The sequence below is a fragment of the Polistes fuscatus genome, unplaced genomic scaffold, assembly GCF_010416935.1.
Source record: "Polistes fuscatus isolate 324 unplaced genomic scaffold, CU_Pfus_HIC Scaffold14, whole genome shotgun sequence".
Classification (NCBI taxonomy): domain Eukaryota; kingdom Metazoa; phylum Arthropoda; class Insecta; order Hymenoptera; family Vespidae; genus Polistes; species Polistes fuscatus.
Genome location: NW_025113042.1, coordinates 5,175,317 through 5,202,773, shown reverse-complemented (window position 1 = coordinate 5,202,773; position 27,457 = coordinate 5,175,317). Strand labels below are relative to the sequence as shown.

General features: G+C 33.5%; 1 protein-coding gene across 1 annotated transcript; it reads right to left on the bottom strand.

Annotated features, from left to right (window-relative positions):
* LOC122514248 (misshapen-like kinase 1) lies at nucleotides 1-27,147 on the bottom strand (the record flags this gene model as incomplete). Its single annotated transcript, XM_043630958.1, is given in 15 exon segments — nucleotides 1-203; nucleotides 1,859-1,935; nucleotides 2,593-2,651; nucleotides 3,336-3,439; nucleotides 3,930-4,115; nucleotides 5,368-5,388; nucleotides 6,088-6,272; nucleotides 6,357-6,620; nucleotides 6,719-6,947; nucleotides 7,108-7,319; nucleotides 7,467-7,749; nucleotides 8,004-8,048; nucleotides 8,838-8,894; nucleotides 23,844-23,909; nucleotides 25,875-27,147. Coding segments are annotated over 15 exon segments (2,057 nt in total), but the record flags the coding sequence as incomplete, so codon positions are not given.
* Between the last annotated feature and the right edge of the window lie 310 nt (nucleotides 27,148-27,457).

Below are 27,457 nucleotides of genomic sequence, written 5' to 3'. Positions count from 1 at the left end.
TGTTGTTGTTGCTGCTGCTGCTCGTATTTCCTACGCGCTAACTGCTCCTGCCTCTTAAGCGTTCTTTCGCCAGAAGAAGAGGAACGTTCCTCGCTCCCGGATTTGCTCGTACCGACCGCAGCCGCAGCCGCAGCCGCCGCCGCCAACGTCGCAGCATCTTGCTGGTGCTCCTGTTTCATTTTATCCAACCTTTCGTTAAAACCCTGAAAGAAGCGGGTGAAGTCCCACTCCTTCAGAAGGAGCTGCTCGTCTATCTCTGAGCGGCGGTTGTCGCTAGCCGTTGCACGATCGTCTGATGTCTGACTAAGTTTCTAAAGGCGCGCACGACGACGAGGGTAATGGTACGATGACAGAGAAAAAAAAAACAAGAAAAAAAGATACGTGCGATAATAACAATGTGACAGGTAAGAAGAGATTGTGCTGGAGATTGTTTTTTTTTTGCTATGGTGATAATGGTGGTGGTAGTGGTAGTGGTGGTGGTAGGTGGATATATGTAACGACATTACTGAAGGGACGACTAAGCTTGCTAACCGGTGGTGAAGTTCTCATTGAACTTCTTAATCCTTCCTTTTTACTTCTTCCTTTTTTTCTTTATCTATCTATCTTTCTCTCCCTCTCGCTCTCGCGCTCTCTCTCTTTTTTCCTTCTTTCTCTCTCTCTCTTTCTTTCTTTCTTCCGTTCTTTCTTTATCATCTACTTTACATATACAACACACATTATCTTCTACTTTAGGAAAAAGAAAAAAAAAAGATAAAGACCCAAAGATTAGCGTGAAACTGTCTTCGATCGTATTATTAACCTCTCTCTTTCTGTGTGTGTGTGTGTATATTTATATATATATATACGTGTACGTGTACGGTGTATTAAAGAAAGCATTCGCGTGTTCAGGTTGATTAAGGGAAGTCTCCACCATCGGTGCAGCATAGTCTACGATGGTGAATGTATTTATCGATCGTGTATGATTGGTGCAGGGGGGAAAGGGAGAGGGGGGTGGATACCGTACGACAGCGACAAAAGTACAGACACAAGGCAATGCACCACAGTAATTTTTTTCTTTCAACGTACAAGGTTTTCAGTCACGGCGAGTCATTGATCATGAACATATGGCTGAGGGGGTTGATTCAGCGAACGATCATATATATATACCATTAAATTAGTTCCGGATATCAGTCAATGTACGAGATAGGTGCAGAAAGAACAAAAAAAAAATTAAAATAAAAAACGTATGAGCCAGCACGCAGTTCGTCCGTTTTTTTCTTCTTCTTTTCTCTCGTACGAAGGAAGAAGTAGAGTAATCGTTGATTTTTTTCTTTTCATTAAATTTAAGATAAGATTAATATCGAAATTAAAGGTTGAATGATTAATCTTTTAAAAGATGATGACTCTCGGTAAAAAAGAACAAAATAAATTAAACGCGTTGGTCGCATCGTACGAAATTACACGAACATTTACCGGATTTCGTTATATTTTTCGTTGTAAAAAATTAATTTTACATTTTATTACGTTACCTCCTCTTAGTTCTAATGATATAAAGAAATCATTTTTTTTTTTGGAAAACGAGATTAAAACTTATCTAAAGGGTTCGTTCGTACAAAAGAAAAGATGGCGGACGGTCTGCGCAATCTACCAAAAAACGTGATATTACACAGAACAAATGTATATATAAATAGGTCCACATACACTCAATGTACATATTAATTTGTACCGTTATATTATTATTAGTAGCTCTCCATAGATTGAATATATATATATATCGTATAATAGAATAATAATAATAATATATATATATATGTATGTGTAGGCTACGTAAAGGGTATTTTGTTAGCTTGCACAATTGACTTGAAAAAATTCTACTCACTCGTTTCATGACTAGTGTACGATCTCCGGATTCTTCCTCATCTGGCGTTGGTGGTAATGGTCGATTTGGTGCCCCACCTAGAAAAATTTCAAATACGAATCAAATAAATACACCGTTGAAATATAAATACCCAAACGTGAACCGTACGTTAAAAATTTATCTACCATCAATATTTTACATGATAATTTACTAAAAAAAAAATAAAAAAGAAATAATGAGGGAGGAAATTGTTGTTGATCGATAAGTTATTGCCAATATTTTATTTAAATTTATTCAAAGGCAATACTTTAATTTATTCATACATATACGATCATTTTATTTAACATGTAAAATATATATCAGCTGAAAATATTTTCAAAGGACCGTATTCGGGGATATACGAACTGTTTAGTTAAATAGGGGGTGGGTTCTGTACCACCGAGACCTTTGCAAGGGGTGCACAAAATTGAAAAGAAAAAAAAAAGAAAAAAAAAGAAATTATTTTCTAATTGATATTTTCTTCCCTTTATTTAAATTGAATTCCAAAAAGTATACTTGTTTGTTAACGAGCATAAATATCATTAACATTCCGTGATCCAGCAAATAAAAAAAATATTATACGAAACGGGGATCCTGTTAACAAATTGTCGTAAATTTTGTTAAAAATTGAATGAACGTTTAAGAAAAGAAATTTCTAAATTATAAATTATTAATAAAATAATATAGTTTAGTCGATGTCCTACCTTTTGGCTTACCTTCGTGATGGGAATTCTGAGCGTTGTGCGAGGATGACGAGGACGAATCCGAGGATGGCCTGAAAGGAGAAAATTCGGGACTGCCGCAGGTAAATCAGACGTTGTCGTACGTAGAGATCGATGTTAAACATAACGATGGGGTGTTGTTGTTGTTGTTGGTGGTGGTGGTGGTGGTGGTGGTTGCGGTTTTTGTTCGATGACGTATATTCGATGATACGCGTTGGGGGGAATAATTGTTGCGAGAGACCATGTGAGAGTCGACGATAAAACGGCGCCCACATAAAAGCGTATGTCGAAGAAGAGAAGAAGCGCACGGGGGTGCATGATGATGATGATGGGCATATACAGATGATGAAAGATGAAACGAAATATAAATAATATTAATATTAATTTGTGAAAATAGGAAAAAAAAAGAAGAAGAAGAAGAAGATTAGAGAGAAGAGAAGAGAAGAGCAGGAGAATAAAAAGAAAAAGAAAAGAAACACACACCGGTGTATTGACAATTTCATTACAGTCATAATAATCATTCCACTACTTGACGTTAATGATACGAATCCACCCCCCCACACCTCTTTTTCTTTTTCCCCTCTCCAATCACAACTCTCGTGTTTCTTTCTCTCTCTCTCTCTCTTTCTTTCTTTTTTCTTTTTTTTTTAGAAACGAATGAACATGACCCAGTTTGCAGTAATTATTTTATGCGCTATAAGAGTTATGTGTTCTATAAATTATCATATCCTACTTACAGAGGCTTAGGCGGATCGCTAGCGAGAAGTGTACCGTCGTTCCTTAGATTGTTACTACCAGCATCTTCGAGATCGTCGTCGCTGTCACTCTCAATCGACAGTGCCTGGAATGAGATAAAAATAATAATACTTTTAATTCGATATCGTAGTCGTTTCCAAGAGGAACCTATTTTTTTTTCTTTTTTCTTTTTCCAATTTTTCTTTTTTTTTTCATAATCACGTCTCGTCGACATATTTTCTTTTTACCTTTTTTCTTCTCTCTCTTTTTTTTTTATTTCTTTTTTTTTTGTACAAGGCACAAGACGCTGCAAAATACTCTAGCATGAAGAGGAGGAGGTCAACGATAATAAAGCAAGTAATAGTAGTAGTAGTAGTAGTAGAAATGTAGAAAAGATACATGAGGGTGGGGTGGGGGGTTGGTACGAAGAGAAGAGAGTAACGATTAAAATTTTAAAAGGAAAAGAAAATAATATAGGGAAAATACAAAAATGTATAATATACCCAATATAATACAACATCATTATTATCATCATCATCATTATCATCATCATTATGATGATCATGACTGATGATCACGCGAATTAGAAAGCTTACTTGATCGAGTATACTGGATGATTGTTGCATCTGTTTGTTGTTTTGTTCATTAGCGCTCGCTGGCTGGACCGAATTAGACGTTGAAGTAGCTGGTGGGCCCTTATGTTGTCTGTTGGGCCTAGGCGGGGCCTCGGGGCCCTGTGACACACCAAGCTCGTTGAGTTGAGCGGCCAGCATGTCCAAGTCCTACCACCCACACGCACACACGCACAACCCCGTTAGTCACTGTTCCGAGACACCTCCGAGATAAAGGATATACTAAAAGCCACCCAACTGGACACAGCCAAACCAAGCCGGAAGAAAAGGCAGAAAATAGTCGCAGAAAATAAAGTGAGGAATAAAAGTACTGCGCTTAGAAACAGAGAAAGAGAGAAATAGAGAGAAAGAGAAAGAGAAAGAGAAATAGAAATAGAAAGAGAAATAAAGCAAGAGGTTCGCGAACACTCCAATTGTTTATTTACTCGCTCGTGAAGGTAATTTGATGATCACTACGCAAAATGATTTCTATTATGAAAGTGATCCCTAATAATAATCGTTAGAATTAAAAGCCTTTTGCTGGTATTTTTGTTACACGAATTAAATACGATGTTTATTTTTAATAGCACATATACGTTAGATTTAAAAAAGCGACAATTTTGAACGTATTTACAATAATTCTTCTCTTTTCTTTTTATTATTATTATTATTATTATTATATGAACACACGCAGGTAAAGCGTTTAATTATTTTCCCCCCTTTCCACAAGGAGTGAGTGACACCGACGACGAAGACGATTCTCGAAACACTAACGAACGTGTTGTTTGTTTTGCCTTGTGAACATTGTACGATTTTACTCGTTTTGTTTTTCTTTTTAAATCCAGTCAAAATGATTGGAGTGAGGCGTAAAGTATAATAGTACAATGCTGCTGTGCTTAAGCGATAGGTAATATGTATATTTATATATGTATGTATATATATATATATATATATATATATATATATATATATTGAAGTATTGAGTAAAGACAGTTAATGCATATACAGGAAAATTAATAACCAATCAGTGTATTTATGTATTATTCTGTTAAAAATATTCATTAATCAATTAACTATGATTTACGAGTATAATGTTAGAAAAATAATATGCAAAAATATTGCATTTTTGCAACACAATTTGGATAGACAATTTTCAAAGAGGGATGGGTGGTGTCACCACAGTTAACTGATTAAATAACAAATTATATTTTTCTTTGCATGACGACTTTACCCACCCCCTCGTCAAACTGATGATCTAACTAGTTAATGTTTTCTTTGAATATTTTATATATATAAATATATAAACCACTGATTGGATATATAAGTTAGCTATATATGTGAGTGGAAAAACAAGAAAATAATACTGATAATATGTAATACGGTAAAAGGGAGAAGAAAATATTGGTGTGCGTGTTTTTCTTACCTCAGGCCTCCTCGGCGGCAGCTACGGGTTCGTGTGAACATGGAAAAAAAAACAAAAACCAAATACATTCCAAATTCGGGTGCAAGGCGCCTTGAAAAAAATGTGTTGGTGAATGTATGAATGTATTGTGTATATATATATATGAATGTGAATATGAGTGTATGTAATATAATTGGTAAATATGTTTTATCTGTCAGCGTGCACGCCTAAATGCCGTAACAGCAAGTAGAACGAAACTTTTGCGTGCAATGGAGATAATATAAAATATAAAAATATATATAATATATATATATAAAATAAACAAATGCATAGGGTGTGTCTGTGTATATGTATAATAAGTACAGAGAGAGATAGAGATAGAGATAGCAAAAAAGAGATAGATAGAAAAAGAAAGAGAGGAAGATATAAGAGGAGAGAGAACTATGCATTTCACAGATAATACGGCTGGATCGTGGTGAAAACAGCTTAATTGCAAAAAAAAAAAGGATAATAAGACAGCGTGTGCCTTCTCTACTATATATTGTTATATATATTTTGTTTTTAAATATATATATATATACTATTTGAATTACTTCACCATGGTCTACGGTTATGGCAGGAGTTATCGAGAAAAAGGAAACTTTATAATAGGAATAGTGGGAAAGGGGTTAAGGGAGGGGTAGGTAGGTAGAAAGGGGGAACGGGACGATATGGATCGATAATTAGAACAAAAATCCCTACCATAGGTTTAAACACGTGGCTGTTTCTTTGAGGTGCGGCTTGTCCACCGGAACCCCCGCTACCCCCACCGCCGGCAGAAGGTGCCTGATGATTGGAGGGCGGTGTCGAGACCTTGTGGGATTGTCGTGGGTCATCCCTAGGTGTCGGTGGTAATGGTCGAGATGGTGGCTGCGGATCTGGCACGACTATAATAATGGTCAATAAAAATAAGAATTCGAGAGAGAAAATGTCTATTATAATATTTAAGAAAACTTATATTAACACTTTACCGATTAATCTGTGTGGAATGGCTGGTCTCGCAGGCGGACCTGGTTCTGGTACTTCTCGTTGAGATCTACCTTGATTTGGTTTATCCTTACCGGCTGGTGCTTGCGGTGACACGTCTTGCGTTAACGTTCGACCTTCTTGAATTTGTTGGAAATTACGTCTCAATGTATCACCGCCAGGTGCTTGAACTATAGATGATGGTTCACCGGCTAATGCTGGCTCATCTTCTTCGTTCTCGCTACCGCTGTATCGGTAATCGTCTCTTTCTATAATATTAATAATATTATTTTAGATTGAAACAACAAGACTTGATTAAAAAGGAGAGGTAGGATATATGATCGTATTATATATATATTTATTATACCTTTCTCCTGTTTGCGTTTCTTACAACGATCGATATGATCTTTCAATTGTATTCTGACTTGTCTCTCCGTCGGTTGGTCCCGTATAAATGGATGCTTAAGTAATTGTTCGGTGTAAGGCCTCTGATGGTAATCCTTCACCAATACAGTCTCGATAAAACCATGAAATTTCTTTGCCCATTTTTTGGACTTCAGTCTAGGCGGTGGATTACGCGGAATCAAAAACAATGCCTGGAATTTTTGCAAGAAAGTATAATATTTGAAATCGAATGATTTATTTATCTATTTGTAAAGATACTAGGAGTACAAGTGTGTGTACTCGTATAATTTAGCTTCAATCTTAAATTGTTTCTCGTTAAAGGAATATGATTTGAAAAAAAAAAATACTAACTCTCATCGGGTGGAGGTCACAAAGTGGAGGTTGTGATTCAGCCATTTCTAAAGCGGTAATTCCGAGAGACCAAAGATCACTTCTATTGTCGTAAGTAGCGTCGGGATTCTCATCGCAAGCTATTACTTCTGGTGCCATCCAGTAAGGTGTACCAATAAACGTATTCCTTCTGCCTATCGTTCTATCCAATTGGGCGCTAACACCAAAATCAACTGTGCAACGAGAAATTAAAAATAAAAAGTTATTCCTCCCGCTTCCGATAAAAAGAAAAACAATTTTTTTCTTTGTTCCCATAAAAGAAAAAGAAAAACAAAAAAAAACAAGTAAATAAGTGTATTTAAAAAAAGAATAAAACGTACCAAGCTTGACCTCGGCATTGTCAGTTAGAAGTACGTTCTGTCCTTTGATATCCCTGTGAATAACTTTATTACTGTGAAGATAACTTAGACCCCGTAATATTTCTCTGGAAATATATGCAATCCATTCTTCCTTAAGGCTCTGACCCTTCGTCGATTTGACGAGATCTGTGACGGAGCCAGCTCCGCAGTATTCCATAACCAACCATAACTGATCATCCTTTCCCGGTGATGACTTCTTCACGAAGGCACCGTAGTATGTAGCTATGTTTCTGTGATTCGAATACTGTAAACAGAAAACAAATAAAAACAAGAAGAAAACGCGCGAATAAAACACTAAACTATTTAATAATAATTTAATAATAATAAGATATATATAATATATATTTAGAAAAGAAAAAAAACATGGACACGAAAGTGTTCATAATGCGTTGAAAGTTCAACGCAGGGGTTTATTTGTTTTTTTCCTTTTTTTTATTAATTCCAAAGGTATACACACACGATAGTAATAATAATCGTTGTTTTATATAATAAGCTTACCCTCTTCAATACGTTTATTTCCAACTTGATTTCTTCCTCTTCATCCTGAGAACAAAAAGCATTACCATTAGTGGCGTAGAGAATGTGAGAATTCCAGTACGCGTAGATGGCCGTAAGAAAACCGCATGCCGTTCGTAGCCGTTAAGTAGGTAAGTAGAGTCGAGATTTACTCGTGCGTTACAAGATTGACTCTTCTAACAGAGAAAAGGAGATGAAAATAGAAAAGAAGAGGATGATGATGATGATGATGATGAACACGCACACAATCTCTTTCTCTCTATGTAAAATAGAAAGAGATGGAAAAAAAAGCTAACGTTAGAGGAGATCCCAGCCCAGCCTAACTCGAATCCTAGACAAGAAGAAACAACCAATCGAAAATTCTACGAATATTATAAACACTGATTAGTATTACGCGGTATATTTCATTTTTATTATATAATCTATGATTTGTTTTTTTGTTTTTTTTAATATTATATTTTTCACTTTGTACGTGTGTGGAAATTTTGTGAAATTCATTTTCAGGTGTAAATAATCTAGGGTACTTTGTGTGTGTTCATTTAATTCTTCGAGCATTTAAATATTTTCAAACTAGAAATTAAACTTGAAATATAATTTATTCAAATAATATTGATGAAAATCTTTTTCTCTCTCGCGATTGTAGGATAATTTATTATTTTTTTGTTCTGCTCGTATATGATAGGTTTAAATTCAACATTAGATAGTAGTAGTATATTTATATAGAGTAAATTTGACAAAGGGAACGAACGAGTAAGTAAGTAAGTAAGTAAGTAAGTAGTAAGTATTTCCGATCGGTTTTCAACCGAGTAAAATTACCTCTGTGACGTCCATGACCTTGATGGCCGCCAGCTGACCCGTTTTGGTGTGTCGACCCTGAAAACATACAAAGAACGTTATAATACGGTAAGAATGAATAAAGATTACTAAAAGTAAATCGAAGAAATCAAGAAAATATAAGGAAAGAGAAAAATGATACGATGAAAAAGAAGAAATTCAACGATTCCAAAAACAATAGTTTATAATTAAAGTCGAACATTAATTAATGTTAAAGAATACGAGGCAGTATAACGTGTTATTAAAAGTCGATTAAAGCTGTAATTAAAAGCGTGACGTTTTAAGGTGCCAAACGTGGTGGTGGTGGTGGCGATGATGCGTTGCATCACAAAAATGCTTTTTGCTTTTTAACACAGTATGCACTTGGAACAACGAGTACTCTGCGAGTTTTCCTAAAGTTCTTCCAACGTTGACTTTGAAACAACGGCGAATATAACTCCGAGGAAAAAAGAGAGGAACAAACGTAGATCCTAACTTCTTGCTGGTTGAACTTTCAACCGACAACAACAAGACAACACGGTATTACGACTTGCCAAAGTAACCAAAGAACTAACTTACTCGGTAATAACTATTGTAAAGCTAAATTTTCATGAAATTTCAAGATGCATGATGAAATTATTTATTTAATTCTTTCTTTTCTCTCTCTCTCTATATATATATATATATAATCTTTTTATTTTATACTTTAATTTTACGACTCACGATTAAAGTATACAAATGAAGTGCAATTCTTGAATACAAAGTATAATTAATCTAACCTATTCTAATCAGGCAAACAGTAATCAACGTATTAAATATCTAAAAAGAAAAGGATAAAGGGAGAAAGAGAAATTCTAAAAATAGCGCGCGTCAAAGAAGAAAGAAAGAAAAGAAATCTGTAAATTGGAATAAATTCTCGCCATTCCGTGGGGGCAAATTCGCCATTACGTTGAAACGAAGGAAAACGACGACCACGCGTCGTTTTAACGTGGCTCAACTAAATCATCCCCTCTGACGACATAGAACCTTGCGTAGGCTGCTGCATCAACGATGTGCACCACCACACATATACATATACATATATATATGGACCACCATCGTATGCATACATACACATATACATACACATATATATGTACATATGTGCATATAGTATATATGTGTATATATAGTAAATGCGTATAAAACATATAACATATATTTGTGTGATGTGTGTATGTATGTGTATGTACATATGGGGATGGAATATAGCCTAAGCCATGAGTTTGGTCCAACGCAACACGGTTGCTCGGTAGGAAACAAAACGCTGTATACTTGTACCTTCCCCTCCGTATTTTTGCACGCCAATGGAGCCAGAGGAAGAGGAAGAAGAAGAGTATTGTAGGGAAGGGATGAAGAAAGAGAAAAGCGTCACCGCATGCTTTTTATACTCAACCTTTTTCCACGACAAAGCCAACGTGTAGTACATACGGTTAGCAGACGCCCAGACTACTACGTCCACCACCATCTCCTCTTTTTTTACTCTCTCATATTCTCTCTCTCTCTCTCTCTCTCTCTCTTTTCAAAAAGAATCAGTTGCAAGCATCCAACTCGAATATTCAAAGCTTTCCCTAACATTCCCATTTTTTTATATTTGTAAACAAATTCGAATAAAATTTGCAATATGACGCGTGTGTTGTTGTTGATAGAATAGGGGATAATGATTTTTTTTATAGAAATAAATCGATAATATATTTTTGTAATAATACAATTATTTTTGTCTCTTTTGCATTAGGAAAAGGAATGATTTTTGTATGTAACATCGAATGCTCGATTGAAACGTTTCTTATTCCGAAGGGACTTGATTCGTTTGGTATAAAAACAAAAAATTCAATCATTCGTAAAAGAAAAAATAAACTTTTTCTATTTTTAAGAGAGAGAGAGAGAAAATATTATTTGTTCCTCATCCAACATCATTCCATCTCTTTATCCAACAGTTGTCTAACGAAAAATCAATGAAGAACTCAAAGCTTTCTAACATTCCTCCTCTTCTCTTCTTTTCTCTTCTTCTCTTTCTCTTTCTTCTCTTCTCTTGCTTATATTAAGCAAGTACTATACGCAAAACTCAAATGCATTCATAGCACGCACGTGTGCTTTCGGTGGAAAAAAAGAAGAAAAAAAAAAAGGAGGAGAAAGTGGGAGAGAGAATTGTTTCCCCTTTATAAAATTGAATCGACGTGCACTTTTTCGTCGTAACAAACTTTGTTTACTGAAATATTAAATTATACGTTTAACCAAAAAAAAACAAAAAAAAAAACACGAGTACGTGTAACTTGTGTACGTACGTAAAAGATTTTTGTATGGGAATAGTATTTTCGTAATAGAAATAATTTCGACAAATTATTTGATTCAATTGAAATATATTCTATTAATTTCAATCTCGTACAGTAAGTGGTTTCTTTTACATTTCTTTATATAATGTAGATCTAATTTTTAAGATATAAATAAGATATAATTTATAATAATTAAATTAAAAAACGTAATACGTTGTTCTCTCTCTCTCTCTCTCTCTCTTCAATCGCTGTTGTGTCTTCCATTGGATGTCTTGTGATTATCCTCCCCCAGTGTCAGGAAAAATTTTTGAGAGTATTCAAGATATGATGGGAATACTTTCGAAATGATAAAGTGAAATTAATTATAATGAAATTATTTAAACTAGTAAATTTGTTTTTTAATCACGCATAACGTGTATAGGTTTATAATTCTTGATTATATCCATTGCACACAAATTTTGTTACATTTAAGAAAAATGTTTAGCCCATATATATAACAGATTTAAAAATATGTTTTCAATTTGTACGTAGATGAAATTTCGTAGGTGGTGGGAAATCATCTCTTTGCGGTTATCGCAAAAATAGCCGAATAACAATATCCGTATCGATTCCTCGGTTCGGACAAAAAGACCGTGAAAGAGAGGGATCACAATGTTCTACATTCACAAGTTTTCATCGACAACTGCTCTTCTACGCTCTCTTTCTCTTCTCGCATACTATCGAGAACAAAAAATCGATACGTATTTTTCGTATTTTATTTTTAGATGATAATAAAACCCTTTAAAAAGAATCCGAACACCTAAAAGGGGTTGTTACCATCCTCCCGTTAAAATGCTGGAATTTGTTTCAACATTAAACCATGTTTTATACTACAACCTAGTTCCTAATTATTTTTAATTAAAATTCTTCATTGGATATTATTCCCCACAAACTATTTCCACTTACACAATCCTTTTTTTTTCTCTCTCTCTCTCTTTGTGTTATATCTATTTTATTTATTATTTTCTCAACAACACATACCAAAATCGAATTTGTTAAATTTCCCAATTAAATCGAATTAAATTCTACAAATATTCGCCAACGTATTCCAAATAAATATTCTTATAAATTAATTCGAATGATTATACAGACGTGTGTATATTAAATCTCTCGTTTAATGGTTTACAATTATGATTGATCGTTCTCAAGGAATAAAATTCGTACTGTATAAAGTATTATTATGATTGATCGTACTTACGTTGCTCGTTGAGAAGATGGAACAACAAATTGATTAATTAATTATTATTTTAGTTGTTCGGGGGCGGGGGAGGGGGATGAACCAGATGTTTATTTAAAGAATAAACATACATATGAATAATATATCGTTCGTCGTTTGATTCGGGTGATCGGTTCCTTTCTACGATTATTATTACGTAAGCCCCCAAATGTGTGTGTGTGTCTATATAGTATGGTTTCGAAAAAGTGTGCCATTTTAAAAGGTAAAAATGATTTCAAGCAAGCAAGCAAGCAAGCCGATCGAAAGGGCGTTTCGCATCGTTGCTTACACGCAATTGCATGCATACATTTACGCATTAATATTTACATGCACGCGATCTGTACGAGAGACAGACAGACAGACAGATAGATAGACAGCTCGTAAGAGGATTATGACATAGTATTTTCATAAATTAAGATCTTTCTATTTCGGTGAAATTCCCCCGGTTTAGAGAATTAAAATAATCAAAATCTGACAGTTGTTCCACGTATCCGTCATTCGATCGTTTACAATTAAAACAACAAAAAAAAACATATAGGTTTATATAACTGACAAGGGGGGCCAGAAACAAGTTGACCCCGATTTTGATTAAATTCTATACAATTGTAGAAAAGAGAAGGGTCCATTCTGATGGACCCCTATATAACTGTGTAGAATGTTAAAAAAAAAAAGAAAAGAAAAGAAATATAATCTGTATCCTGTCAAGTGTCAGATTAAACATGTATTAGATATTTTTATGGGGGAGCTTTTTTTAATATTATTACAACTTATAAATGAAATCATATTTTTATATAACACTTGAAGTAATATTCGTGAGTTATTTTTACCTATCGAAGTTTATGTAAATTAATTGTAAATTAAAAAAGAAACAAAAATTGTACAAAAGACCAAGGACGTTTATAAATAAGAAATAAAAATGATATCGATCGAAAAACGATTTGAATTAGTTAGAAAAAGATTAGACTTCGATATATACAAAATACGAACGGAAGGGGAAAGTTGTTTGATCTCCTCCTCCTCCTCCTCCCCCCCCCCATCGAAATACGAAGAAACTTTTTCCCCGATCCAATATATTAACAATATTGATTGAAAAAAAAAAAAAAAAAAAGAAATAATAACAAACAACGAATGGTAACAAACTTTTTCCTCCCCTCCCTCCCTACCCCTCTCCTCTCCCCCTCGCGAGGTTTAATTATAAAATGTCTTACAAAAGGAATCGCGAACAGCTGATTATTATTACTACTCGTTATATTACGGCAGACTACTTTCGTTATTCTCACCGTTCATCGGGATGTGATTTGGAAACAAAAAAAGAAAAAGAAAGAAAGAAAGAAAGAAAGAAAGGGGAAAAAAGAAAGCTACGCGTCGGATGTTCCTTATCTGGAAGAGTTCTGAAAGAAGGAGGGTGGGTGGGAGGAACGATAGTAGCTAAAAGAAAGAAAGTGTGAAATGAAAGAAGAATTATATACCGAAAGATCATTCGTAGAGAGACAGACGGACGTTTCAATGCAAAATATCGACTCTTTCTCTCATTCAAATCGGGCCAGCAAAGTACCGGGGCATGTACCGTTTACGGGAACACGCGTTTTACAGTCCTACCGACATTGAAAATGAACACGTTTCACGACATTGAATGGGAAAAAAAGAAAAAAAAAATACGTTTCTATTTGTTTTTTCAATGAAAATGTAGATCACTACCACTTGGGGGAGGGAAGGGGGTGGATAGGGGCATGACGACGACTAGAATATATATATATATATATAATAGAAATTTAAATTCGAAAAGAGAAAAAGAGTAGGAAAAAAAAAACGAAGAGAAAAATCGTCGAAAGAATAATTGGAAAAGGGAAGGAGTATGTGGATAAGGGATTTTCTGATTGAAAATCATCTGTCTGTCTTCCCGTCTATCTGTCTGTCCTTCTATCCTTTTGTATTTCATTTTAATCACGAATTAATTACGATTACAAGGAGTAATACTATTCTTTTCTCGTATCTCATATTATTTCGTCCAATGGTGAACAACAACACGACGACGACGACGACGATGTCGCCAACGTGTTTGTTCCGATCGATGGAAAGGACAGGTTTCAAGTACCGGTTTAGTTTATGTGTTTAAAAATAAATTTACGTAGGTATTCGACTATGTGTATGTTACGGTCAATCTAAAGAATCCGGGCATTGTATATAATTCTATAACATAAATATCTTTCCGTTAAATGATTTAAACAATAATAGCTAATGATTTTGTTTCGTAGAACAATCGAAATGTTTGTTTTTTTTTCCTGTGTGTTAATCTTCGATTAAGATATCTACTTTTACTATTAGAAATTTTGGGAAAGTTAATTCTATCGAATAATTTTCGCACAATTTAATGTTCATAAAGATAAACTATGAGTAATTTAAGATAACGCTAGAAATGATATTTTTCTACGAACATTGAATCATTAAGAGAATGTTATTATCTAGCATTTTTTTCTTTCTTTCTCTCTTTTTTTCTTTTCTTCTTCGTTCTTCTTCATATCTTTCTTCTCTCTCTCTCTCTTTTTCTTAAGAACTTGAAAAAGAATATAATCATATCGTTGCATAGTTAAACTTCATTAGCCAGAAACAACGACGATAAAAGACACCAACGAGTGTGTCTGTTCGTAACTGTGCATTACGAAATCAAACGTGAAGTCAATGACTCATTGGGCTCTTTCTGAAAGTATCCGAGGTATCAATCGATGCTTTAAAATGATAATAATAATAATAATAATAATAATAAAGTATATACTAATGATAGAGAAGAATCTCGATCACAATTAAAAAAGAAAAAAGAGATTATTAGACGATATATTTGATTTTCTGTACAAAAATTCAAGCAAATGATTTTTCGTAAGTATATATTTACGCTTATATAAATCGATCGTCTTATAGATAGTATTAAAAAAATAAGAGGAAAGAAAAAAACAAATGTAAGTAAATGAACGATTAGTAAAGAGGGAAAAAAAAATAAAAAATAAAGAAACAGATGGTGTGCGACGATTTGTCACTGTCAACTACACCAACATTCGAAGTTTCGAATTTCAATGAAACTTAACACGCTTGAATGGGGGATTCATTGACTCCGGGGACCTGGGTGAGTACATACGTTCATACATGTGTACTAAAGTGATATAAATACCCTCGGTTAAAGTAAAGTAAAGTAAAGTAAAATAAAATAAAATAAAATAAAAATATATAAAGAAAAAAAAAAAGAGGAAAGAAAAGAGAAGACAAGAAAAGAAAAGAAAAGAAAAAAAAAACGATCGAGGACATTGGACGACCGACTTTTACTCCCTCTGATTCCTCCCCCACCTACGATACGCGGGAATTTCTTCAGGTTCACAGGTGTTTTTGCACGATGTTGCGATCACGAGACCAATGACTTCTAAGAGATTAATGTAAATCTTATCAGATCTAAATGAAATCACATATATAACAGCAAGTAACATTACGTGCAACATATTATTATTATTATGCCTCGGATCTGCACGAATAAAAATCATTCGAATAAAAAAAGGTGAGAGAGATGGAAAGATAAATATTATCGGATAATTATGATGGAACATTTTTTTTTTTCTTTTTTTTTTCTTTTTTTTCATTATTTGTTTTATATTATTAATAGTTGTAATATTATTCAATCGATAATTACATGGATTAAAATGAACGAGAAGAAAGAAAGAAAAAAAAGGAAAATAATAATTAAACATAAATATGTATGAAATGAATAGATCATTGTGAATCTAGAACGAAACATTAGACACAGTGGAGATCGAGAATGGTCGAAGTGGTTTGTTCCTACTGTCTTCCTCCCTACTGTCCTCCCCCTACCACCCCTTTTTCCCTCTCCTGTTCGTTCTTCGTCATCGACAACGGGTCATCGTCCTTACCTCTCCCCCTCTCCTCTCTTCTTCCTCCTCCTCCTATCGCATATATCACACAGCCGCGAAAGTAAAGCATTAAAGAGTGCGTGTGAGTGGAATAGGTGATGCATGCATCGATGCATCCAACTGAGAAAGAAAGAAAGAAAGAAAGAGAAAGAGAAAGAGTGAGAAAGAAATAAAAAAGAAAGACAAAAAATATGTGTATGGAAAAACTTGACCCTTGACCCTTGTGAAAGAAAGGAGGAGATACGATAAAAAGAACGTCGATTGGTTCGATATAAAAGTCTTGGGTATTTTTTTTTTTTTTTAAGAATAAAAATGATACGTTTGAAGAGAAATAAAAAATTAACAGTTATAAATTCTTTTGCTTTTTCTCTTTTTTTTTTCTTTTTCTATATTTGTTGTGTAAATAAATTTTGTTTATCTATTCATTATTCTGGGAATATATATTTCATATATTATTATCGTATATTATTTTTCTTCTTCTTTTTTTTTTTTTTGTAGAATTCCTATCAACAGAACCCGTGTGGTGTCTCGTTCATAACGGATTCGACTAGGTCTCGATTGTAGAAAAGTAAAGGAAAAAAAAAAAAAAAGCTAACTAAACGCAAAACCGGACTTTTATCGTTATCAGTGAACGGTGAGCAAACTAACGTTTTCGTTGCTAACATCCGTGAGGGTAAATCCTATCTAGAAATTATTTATTTTATTTCTATCATAGAATATTGAAATGAAATTATATAAAAATTATATTTTATTTAAAAATGCGCATCAATTAAATATATATATATACATATTATAGACTATAAGAGAATATTATACACCCCGTGTTCCTTTTTATTTATTTATTTTTTTTTTTTTCAAATTTCATATATATATAATATAATATAATATATTATATATATTATAGACTATAAGAGAATATTATTATATACCCCGTGTTTCTTTTTATTTATTTATTTTTTTTTTCAAATTTCACACGCAAATACTACTGTACCCTCGTACCTACAAACAGGATAACTCTTCCTATGCTTTCTATCCCGGATATCCGTTATTAATAATCGATATCCGCTAACATAGAAACGCCCAATCATTATTACGATTTTCCCTTTCGTAGAAAATACCTTAAACGTTAATTTAAACAATTTGATGTTCTTTCTTGGTTTAATCCTAGCAAAGAAAATCTCGGTGATGATCGTCCTTTTTATCATATTCCATCCAGTTAGAAAAAATTCTAATAGACAAAATGACCATTCTAATAGAACTCGGTGGCCAATAATAAAGGTTCGTGTATATATTTTTTGATGTGTCATTTATTCCCCTTAAAAAAAAAAACAAACAAAAAATAATAACTGGTACAAGTACGGTAAACTATGACGATGTTTCTCCACTCCCAAACGCGGAAGGCAACGAGTTCATTTCAATTAGGGCCTCGTTAAATACTTCAATATAATATACCCTCCCCCCTATTTGGGATGAAATTTATGATGATATGGAGAAAGAAAGAAAGAAATAAAAATAATGAAATAAAGACAAAATAACGGGTGGGGGAACATAAACGAGACGTGTTGCAAACAAGATAAAGTTTGATATCGTACAATTTTTATGCTATTACTTTCTTTCTTTTCCTTCTTTTTTTTTCCCCCCCTCCTATTCTTTTTTTACAGCCTACACAACACCTTTTATCCCCTTTCGTGATTCGACAACCAATAGCTTGTTCTGTTTTTTAAGACCCCTATACGAATGAAAACATGTTCAACGTACGTATGTATGCATGTACCGGCAACATCAAAAACATAGATTTTGATCAGTTGGTCGAGTGATAAATTCGAAACGAAAATAAAAACCAAAGTTGCAATACGTGTGCTTTCTTTTTTTTATTTCGACAATCATACGAATTATAGTAATCGGAAATTAGTGTTCGTGAAATTGAAGAATCGATGACCTGATTATATAATTTGCAACGCGTTTCATGAACCTAAAACTTTTATGAAATCTATATAAGTTCTAATTTATTTCTACATTATATCGAATTATTTTTAGTTACTTGTGCGATATCAAAATTGAAAAATCCATATCTTTCTTTCCCTTTCTTTTTTGCAACGATGCAAATTACTCCTGATACCGGATTGCATAAATTGCAAAGTATGCAGCATGCATCGATTCCTAAGTTTCATAAAAGCTACTATTTCAATTTGCCTTCACATTATATTGCATTTTTCTCCGCATTTCTTTTTTCCTTTTTGTATGATACTAACATTGAAATACCTCTACTTTTTTCTTCCCCCTACAACCACGTAAGTTGTAATAATTTCTAATACCAAATTACATAAAGTGCAGTATGCGTCATAAAGCATAGAAATAAATGCAAGTATCGCATATTTCCACCGTCTTATTAAATACCTTTATCAATTTTCTACTTACCAAAAAGAAAGAAAAGAAAAGAAAAGAAAAGAAAAAAAAAGAAAATAAAAACAACACAACTAAAAAATACGTCTAAACATTCGCTTGCTTATATCCGAGGAAGAACAAATTCCATTTTTTAATAATCAAATTAACATAAATTACGATGTGTATCGTAAAACATAGAGATAGATACACCTGTCGCATATTTCCACCGTCTATTAAATACCCTTATCAATTTCATACACCTAACACAACCAACAACAACAACAAAAAGAATACACACATACACACGTATACACAAATTATTAAAAATACTTCTTACTATCGTCTTTACTAGCTTATCTGAAAAGAAATAAGACACCTCTATTCAATCTTTGAAACGAAGAAAAAAGGGAGAAGACAAGACGATGAAAGAAAGAGGACACGAAAGAAAGATGATCGGTGTTGAATTAATCTTATGCATAAGGACTTTCTCGCGTTTATGATACAATATATATTATAAACTGTAATAGTAGTAAAAAGTATTATTTCTCTTGCGAAGACAGACTACTGACTTCTTATTTCTTGGTTGGTTTCACGAGTGGTCCCTTTTATTCTAAGAACGTTAATGACGCATACTGTACGTTCCTCATCCTTCCGGTCGAGATTCTCGACCTCCGAGTAGGCACACACATACACACGTGCATATAGATATATGCACACACGTATGAACAAACTCTGTACGACCGTTTTTCACGCTCTCGAGTCTTCTTTCTCAAGGACGACCTCGCCAAAGAGAATTTTTTCAAGGTGAATCACCATTATCTTTCTTTCTTTCTTTCTTTCTTTCACTAGCTAGGTAGCATGCTATCTCTTTTACTCCTTTTATGTTCTGTCTTCTTCGTTCTATGAGAAAGAGTTGGAGAAAGAGGTAAAGAAAAAATGCAGGTGAGGTTAAAAGTCTCTGTTTCTTCTATCTATCTATCTCTCTCTCTCCTCTTTATAAAGGGGGAGGAAAAAAGAAGGAAAAAAAGTGAAAAAAAAAATAAAAAGAAAAGATCGTCGTGTCTCCTCCTCTCCCACACGTCACGTCGACGACGACGACGACGTGAAAACCGACACAACACGTCGTCCATTGACGATTACACGCAAGGTATTATAATATATTTTCGCTTTTAAAAACTACCAGAGGAGGACTCAATCAAAAACAGGGGGAGGGATGGAGAAAAGATAATTGAATGAGAGAAATTTTGTAGTTTATCCTTTGATTGAATTGCAATTGTTAAAAGTATTGACAATTATTCTCTAATAATACATTGAAATATGGTATATGTTAAATAATGAAAGTAATGAAAATAATACATTTAAATTTTTGTACGGTAGGATTGTAATTCGTTCTAGAAAAAAAGAAAAAAAAACAAAAATAAAGTGTAATGGAAATATTTGTGTTATGCAAAAGTTGTTGATTGTAATTTTTGTATCGTATTACAAGAGAGAGAGAAAGAGAGAGAGAGAGAGAGAGAGGGATAGAGTAAATTAATTGAAAATATTTGATATAATAAATAATTAATATATTATAAAATAATATAAAAATAATAATAAATAGAAAAATATTATTATATTAGCGAAGTGAAAATAATAACTCGACCGATCTTATCGTCCGCTCGTCCACTTATCTAACTTATAAAAAGAAAAATATAAAGTAATATATCTATATTTAAAAAAGGAACCGAGAGAGAAAGAGAGAGAGAGAGAGAGAGAGGACAACTAACATTGACATTTTCCGGAGGAAATGACCTCGGTTTCTTATTCCCTCTTTTCCATTATTTCCTTCAAACTACAATCCTAGGGGAAAAAAGCAAACCCTCCTTCTAACCCATCATCACCATCATCCTTCCTCTCTTATCGCTACAATTTCCTATACCAAAGATAACTCCTTGCAATCGGTAGAATAATATTTATACTTTATTTTATATACATCTAAATATACATATATCGGATTAGGTAAAAAGTTTCTTCGAATGTTTTATCGTGTCTAGAAAAACGAGTGAAAGAGAGTAAAGAAGAAATTAAAAAATACATTTTTAAATTTAATTAACAAAAACATAAAAAAAAGAATGCGACTCGAGCTAGTAAACAAACAAAAATATATTTTATGTTTGTGAACACGGTGCAGTATCCGGGGTACACGTGTGACAAAGCATATTTAATTTAAAAATTGGAATGTTAAAAATGAATCCCAAAGATGCACACTGGTCGAACATTTAATATTAATCATGACATCGGTAAGAAACTAAACATCGAACAATTAAAAATGATTATAACAGTTTGAAATTATTTGGAAAAAGATTGGATAGGAAAATACGAAGAAAACTTATTTCACTTTTGAATTAAAATACGAAAGAAACTTTCTACTTATATCCGATAGATTATATCCAACATAAAATGTTTCCATTCGAACTGGTATGACATAGTTTCTGAAAATGAAAAGATAAGATTGCACGGAATGTTTGAAATACGAAAGCTCTTATTATTTTCTTCCTATCCTTTTCTAGTTGTTGTTTTACTTGTGTGTGTGTGTGTGTGTGATATGAAATAACGTTCTAATCTTTAATTAGATCTAACATATGTTCCAATAAGTATTTGTCTAGACACTCGTCACTTCTTAGATCTTTTAGGGTGAGAAAAAACAAAAATAATGTTTATTAATTTCACTGGATTTTTTTCTTCCTTTCTTATTTTCCGTTCTCATTAAAAACCACGTGCAAAATGAAAAAAAAAGATAGAAAACGTGACAACATTGTTGAGACTACTAGATGACGATTAAAGTTCTCTCTGGAGTCTTCCTTCTGCCCACGTGTTGGACAGAGAGAACGAACGTTAAACGTTTCCTCTGACGTCATTCACGATAGTAATCTCTTTTTCGTGTTTTCCTAGGATCTACCGGATGGAAGAACAGAAGAGATATGAGAAAGTTATTTCGAGTTATTATATTTTATCTAACAATATTAATAAATTATTATTTAGTTCATTTAATATTATATATAGATATATATATATTAAATTATTAAATTTAATTTTATATATATTTATAAAATTTATTATATTATATATATTTTTATATATATATTTTATTATATAAATATATATATAAAAAAATTATATATATATATATATATATATTTATAATTATTATTATATAGAAATTATATATATATATATCTTTCTTTTCCGATATATTAAATATTTGATTTTATAATTAAATATAATCCACTAAACCATCCTATAAAACGATTAATTATTTTCAGAATATTTTAATGGAAATTATTAATGCCACGTAAGGGTTACTGCAATTTTCGTATCATCTTGTAAAAGGGTTTTACTCTATAAATTAATTACATAAATAATTTACAGTTATTCTTTATTATCCACGCAACATTAATAAATTATTTATTTCATTGATATCTTTTTATTTTTTTTTTTTTAGAATATATACCTTCAAAGAAAAAATGAACAAATAAAAAGTAACATTAATCGAACGCATCTCCGTTGCACATAACGATGAAAGAATTTTATTTTCAAATCTAATCGGCTTGTTCAACTTGTTATTTCCTTCCAGACGAATACGTCACTTTGAAAAGTGCTTACTGCACTTCGAATGATTCCTAAGCACAAAATAAAAACACGGTCATCGTCAAACATCATGCTGTACTTGTCGGTGATATCGCTTTAGGGGAAAAAAAAAAAGAAAAAAAAAGAAAAAGAGAAGGAGAAAAAGAAAAATGTAGAGGAAAGATTAAAAGTAGTATGTTCGATAATTAAAAGTTAACTGGAACGATCAATTGGATAAGTTCAAATCCGACGAAACGATAAAAGCTAAGGTTTCTCGCAATCGTATGAAACATAATCATTCCGATTCAACCGACTAACACGCTTCGGATTCGAAAGGAATTGCGATTAGCGATCGCAAGGACGCTAAAGTTTCTGCAAATTTCATTCGCATCATCATGATCATGATCATCATCATCATCATCATCATCATCATCATCATCATAGTTGTCGAACTATCGTACGTTCTGCATGACTAGACATCATGTAAAACCTGACGCATAAACTTTAACTAATTTTTTCCTGGTAATAGAAAAGAAGAAAAAAAAAAAAACAAAAATAGATTTCTCGTACGACGATAAAGAAAAATAATTAGAAATATTTCCTTCCTGAATCACAATCATGATATTTTCATTTAAAAAATATTTCAAATATTTGTATAAATCATTGCAACGTAATATGTAAGATTTCGTGTAATTATCTTTTAATGGGAATTCAACGTTTTGTTATTCTAATTAGATAAAAAAGAAAAATAATCACGATTTAAATCACAGGATAAAGAAAAATAAGAATTTGAAGATTTTCCTTTTTCAATCGTATCGATATTTTAAACTACACGAAGTTTAGAATATGTATTTGTATGTAATATTTGTACAATTTCTAATAAGTTCTCAACGATTCAACAGATTTTATCCTAACTAAATAAAGAAAAAAAAATTACGTAATTATTTTATCATACGATATAAAGAAAAACAAATATTATTAAATTCTTCATAGTTTAGTCATAACGATATTTTAAAACTAAACTATTTAATATATACGTGTGTGCAACGTCTATACAAAATTTCTAATAAGATATATTAATACAATTGACCATATATTTAATATTATAACCAATTGAAAATAAAAATCTGTAAAATTATCACGTAATGTATCACGTAAAATTATCGCGAAGAATTATCGTAAGAAAAAAAAAAAAAACGACATATTATAAGATGGAATTTGAAATAGTTCTTGCTCGTTACGTATCTCGATGTAACCAACAACGCCCGTAGATAATACGTGTATATGTATTTAGTTACATTCGTTGGTAGTATTCAATCAGTTTTCTGTGTGTAATAAACGTGTATGGGTAGCCAAGTATTTACACATAACAGGAGTGGAATCGGTCGCATGTTAAAGCATAGAAAAACTTGTCTGACCATTAAGTAATTGTCGACAAATAGAAGATCCTTCGATCAATCCATCGATATATAGATAGATAAGTAGATATATAGATAGATAGATTGATAGATCGAAAAAGGATTATTGCAAAGAGACTTACTTTGTAAACTTGCCCGTACGTTCCATTACCAACAACTTCGATCAGCTCAAATATCCCAGCGGGTTCCTGTAACAATAGGAAACGAGTCAATGAATTAGAAAGAAATAGAAATAAAAAGAGTAAGAAAAAGAGGGAGAGAAAGAGAGGGTAGGGAAAGACAAAGTTAAACGGCGTTAGAGCACAAGTAACTTAACTTACTTTCTAACGAGTTATTTTGCATTAGCTCGTTCTCACGATCGATATATCGCATAAACACGCATCGAACAGAAGAGAAAGACAGAGAGAGGGAGAGGGAGGGAGGGAGAACCGTTAAACGGGAATAAAAAAAGAAATGATACAAAATAAAATGTGCACCTTGTGTTTACAACATGACGACAATTTAACGTTTAATTAAACGATAAATCGATTATTATTTTATGCGCAGCTTGTACTGACCTATACGTAAATATTATCTACATATATATAATAATATACGACAATTTTCAAATATATAAATATACAGGATAACCATCTAACTTCAGCCGATATTGTATTTTAAAATTAGAACGTGCACGTATACACGGTGAAAACCATATACGCCATATACGCTTGTATTAAACGTATTTTAAATAAAATCTCGCTTGAATTAAAGGTCTGTAAATACTTGAAAATCATTGAAAATAATTTCTAATAGAAATCAATTCTCGCAATGAAAAGTACGAGATGCAACGAAACTTCTAGTGTGATTTTACGAGCCCATATGTGTGATCGCTGAAATTTCAAACATATCAAAATTTAAATTATTTAAGTAACACTGCACGTAATGTACGTCTGTAAGTTAATGTGATAGTGGAAGAGAAGATAGTGCAGAATCTATATATATATATATATATATATATATATATATATATATATACCCAGGGTCACGAAAATATTTACTCGAGTAAAAGGGGTCGTCAAGTGGAAAAGTTTGAGAAGCCCTGAGATATACACGTTGGCAAATTGAATTAAAAGTCTGTAAATAATGTAAAATCATTGTAAACGCTTAAACTGTTGAGATAAACAGCAGAGCTTTTCCAGGTAGGGTTGCAGAGATTAAAACAAAACTAAGCAACAAAATTCAGTTCAATTCGCAATATTGAAATAGAAAAAGTTGATAAATAGTGGGAATATTATTGGTAATATTTAGTGACGATAATAACAAAACACTACCACCACCAAAACCTATTGTTACAAGAAGCAAGAGAGGAGAAACATTGAATATTTAAAAGGAATAACATTAACATATGACGCAAGTATTAAATGAAAATAAGTGTCTGCAGCGCGTGACGTTATTTAAATAGCAAAAAAGGAAGAAAACAATGTTTGGGGAAGAATTTAAAGATCGAAAGGAAAATTGGTTGGGCGGGATTCGCGCCAAGCTGTCAACGGATGTTATGCGATACGCTCGGACGCTTCCGGAATGACTTTGATGGCCGGCCACGAGCAAAGAAGTCAAAGATAGAAGGAAATAGAGAAAGAGAAAAAAGAAAAGAAAGAAATAGGAACTTCTTGGTAGTGTTCAATTCTTCTCGAAGACGTTTGCGCGAGACGGGAAGTATCGAACGAGAGAATACGAGGACCTCTCCCTCTTCTCTCTCTCTCTCTCTTTCTCATTCTTTCTCTTTCTAACTTGTACACTTCAATCCTCCCTCGTGTCTCGACATCAAAAAAAAAAATAATAATAAAGAAAGAAATTTATTTCCAACGAAATAGAAGAAATTACGTTTTCTTTGGATCAAGTTCGTCGATGATCGTGTACGTGTTATCTTCATCTGACCAATACCAAAAGCCCGATCTCTCATCATCATCATCATCAACGTTCAGTCTCTCTCTCTCTCTTTTTCTCTTTCTCTTTCTCTCTCTCTCTTTGTGTGCGTTAGATTTTCCATGACCATTCATTGAAAGTATTTGGTCGATAATTAAGAATGAAATAAATGCTGGTATATACAAATATGTATAATCATAGTTAACAACATACATTAGAATAAAATGATATTTATATTTACGTACCTTCAGGGCGTTCAGGTCAATGTCGTCGAGCGAGCAGTTGACGCTCGGTGCCAAATTATGCGCCATCTTGATACGCCACTTGCGCTCCCTCGCGTTATCTCTCTCGTTCGAACGCACGGAATCGGACCAGACGTGTCCCCTCTCTCTTCACTCTTCTTGCTTCTTATATTTCCTTCTCGCTCTCTCTCAGCCTCGCTGACTTCACTCCACCTTCCACCACCAACACCCCACTACCCCCACCAAATCGTCAGACTTACTTGCTCTCTCTCTCTCTCACTCTTACGTTCGTTCTTTCTTTCTTTCTCTATCTCTCTCTCTCTCTCCGTCTTCTATTTCTCTCGATTGGCACACCACGAGATGCAGACAAAAATACAATAGTTTGATATAAAAGAGAATAATGCCTTCCTAAATTTCTTCGTCTTCCGAGTTGTCGTATCTTGCACTGCGACGTACCGGACACGAGACGACGATCACTAATAATGGAGAGAAGAAAATTCCTTCTCTCTCTCTCTTACTCTTTCTTTCTTTGCTTTTCTCTCTCTCTCTCTCTCTCTCTAACTATCTATCTCTGTCTTTCTTTCTCCTTCTCTTTCTCAATCGTAGGGAGATGGGCGTACCGGCGAACCTCCTCTAAGGAACAGACTAAAGACACTTTCTTCCTTCCCCTCGTTGAAACTTTTTATTTTTCATAAAAGAGAGACAAAAGGGAGGGAGGGGAGTAGGGCCGGGTAAAGGAGAGAAGAAATGGGAGGTCCTACTCGATGATGTTAAAATCCACTTTAAAAGGAATAAGACACACGCGAGCAGCGACGACAGGAGTAGAACGGCGGCGGCACATGGCGCACACACTCGATTTCACAAAAGAGAGGAGGAGGAAGACCCCAGCGAAGGTATATACTAATACACGAGAGGAAAGGAACGAGAGAAGGACGGAAACAGGCTACACCACGATCAGACCGTCTCACGACGCGCCTCCATCTCGCGTCGTCGTCGTTGTGTAGTTGTAGTTGTAATCGTCGTTATTTTTATTATATTTTTCTATAGTCTTTTTCGTTCTCGCTGCCGTAGCCGAACGAATCGTAAATACGTACGGTCGCAGCGCTCAGCGCTGGATCACTGTATCGTCATAACGAATATATTTAAGATAAACGTACCCCGAAAGTTAAGCGCACACGCTCCACGGCAACGGCCGTTCCACGTCCTGTGCGACTGCCCTCTCGTTCCTTCTCTCCCTCTCCTCCAGCACCTTCTACACTTCTTCACCCCCCCATCATCATTACCGTCGCCACTCCTCTCGACGCGCTCTTACTCATACACACCTAATACGCATGCGCCGACTACCCTTCTCTCTTTTCTCTCTCTCTCTCTCTCCTATCTCGCTGCTCCCACGCGTCAATTCAATGTGTCTATCATTCCTTACTATTTCCCGTTTACCAATGTCGTCGTCTAGAACGAAGCTAATATACTAAAAGCACTTTTCATTGAATTTCTATTTGTATTTCGTAAAATAACTTGTAATAATAACTCATAAACAAGCTTCGATTCGTCATTTATGATATGCTCGACCGGTAATCAAATAATTC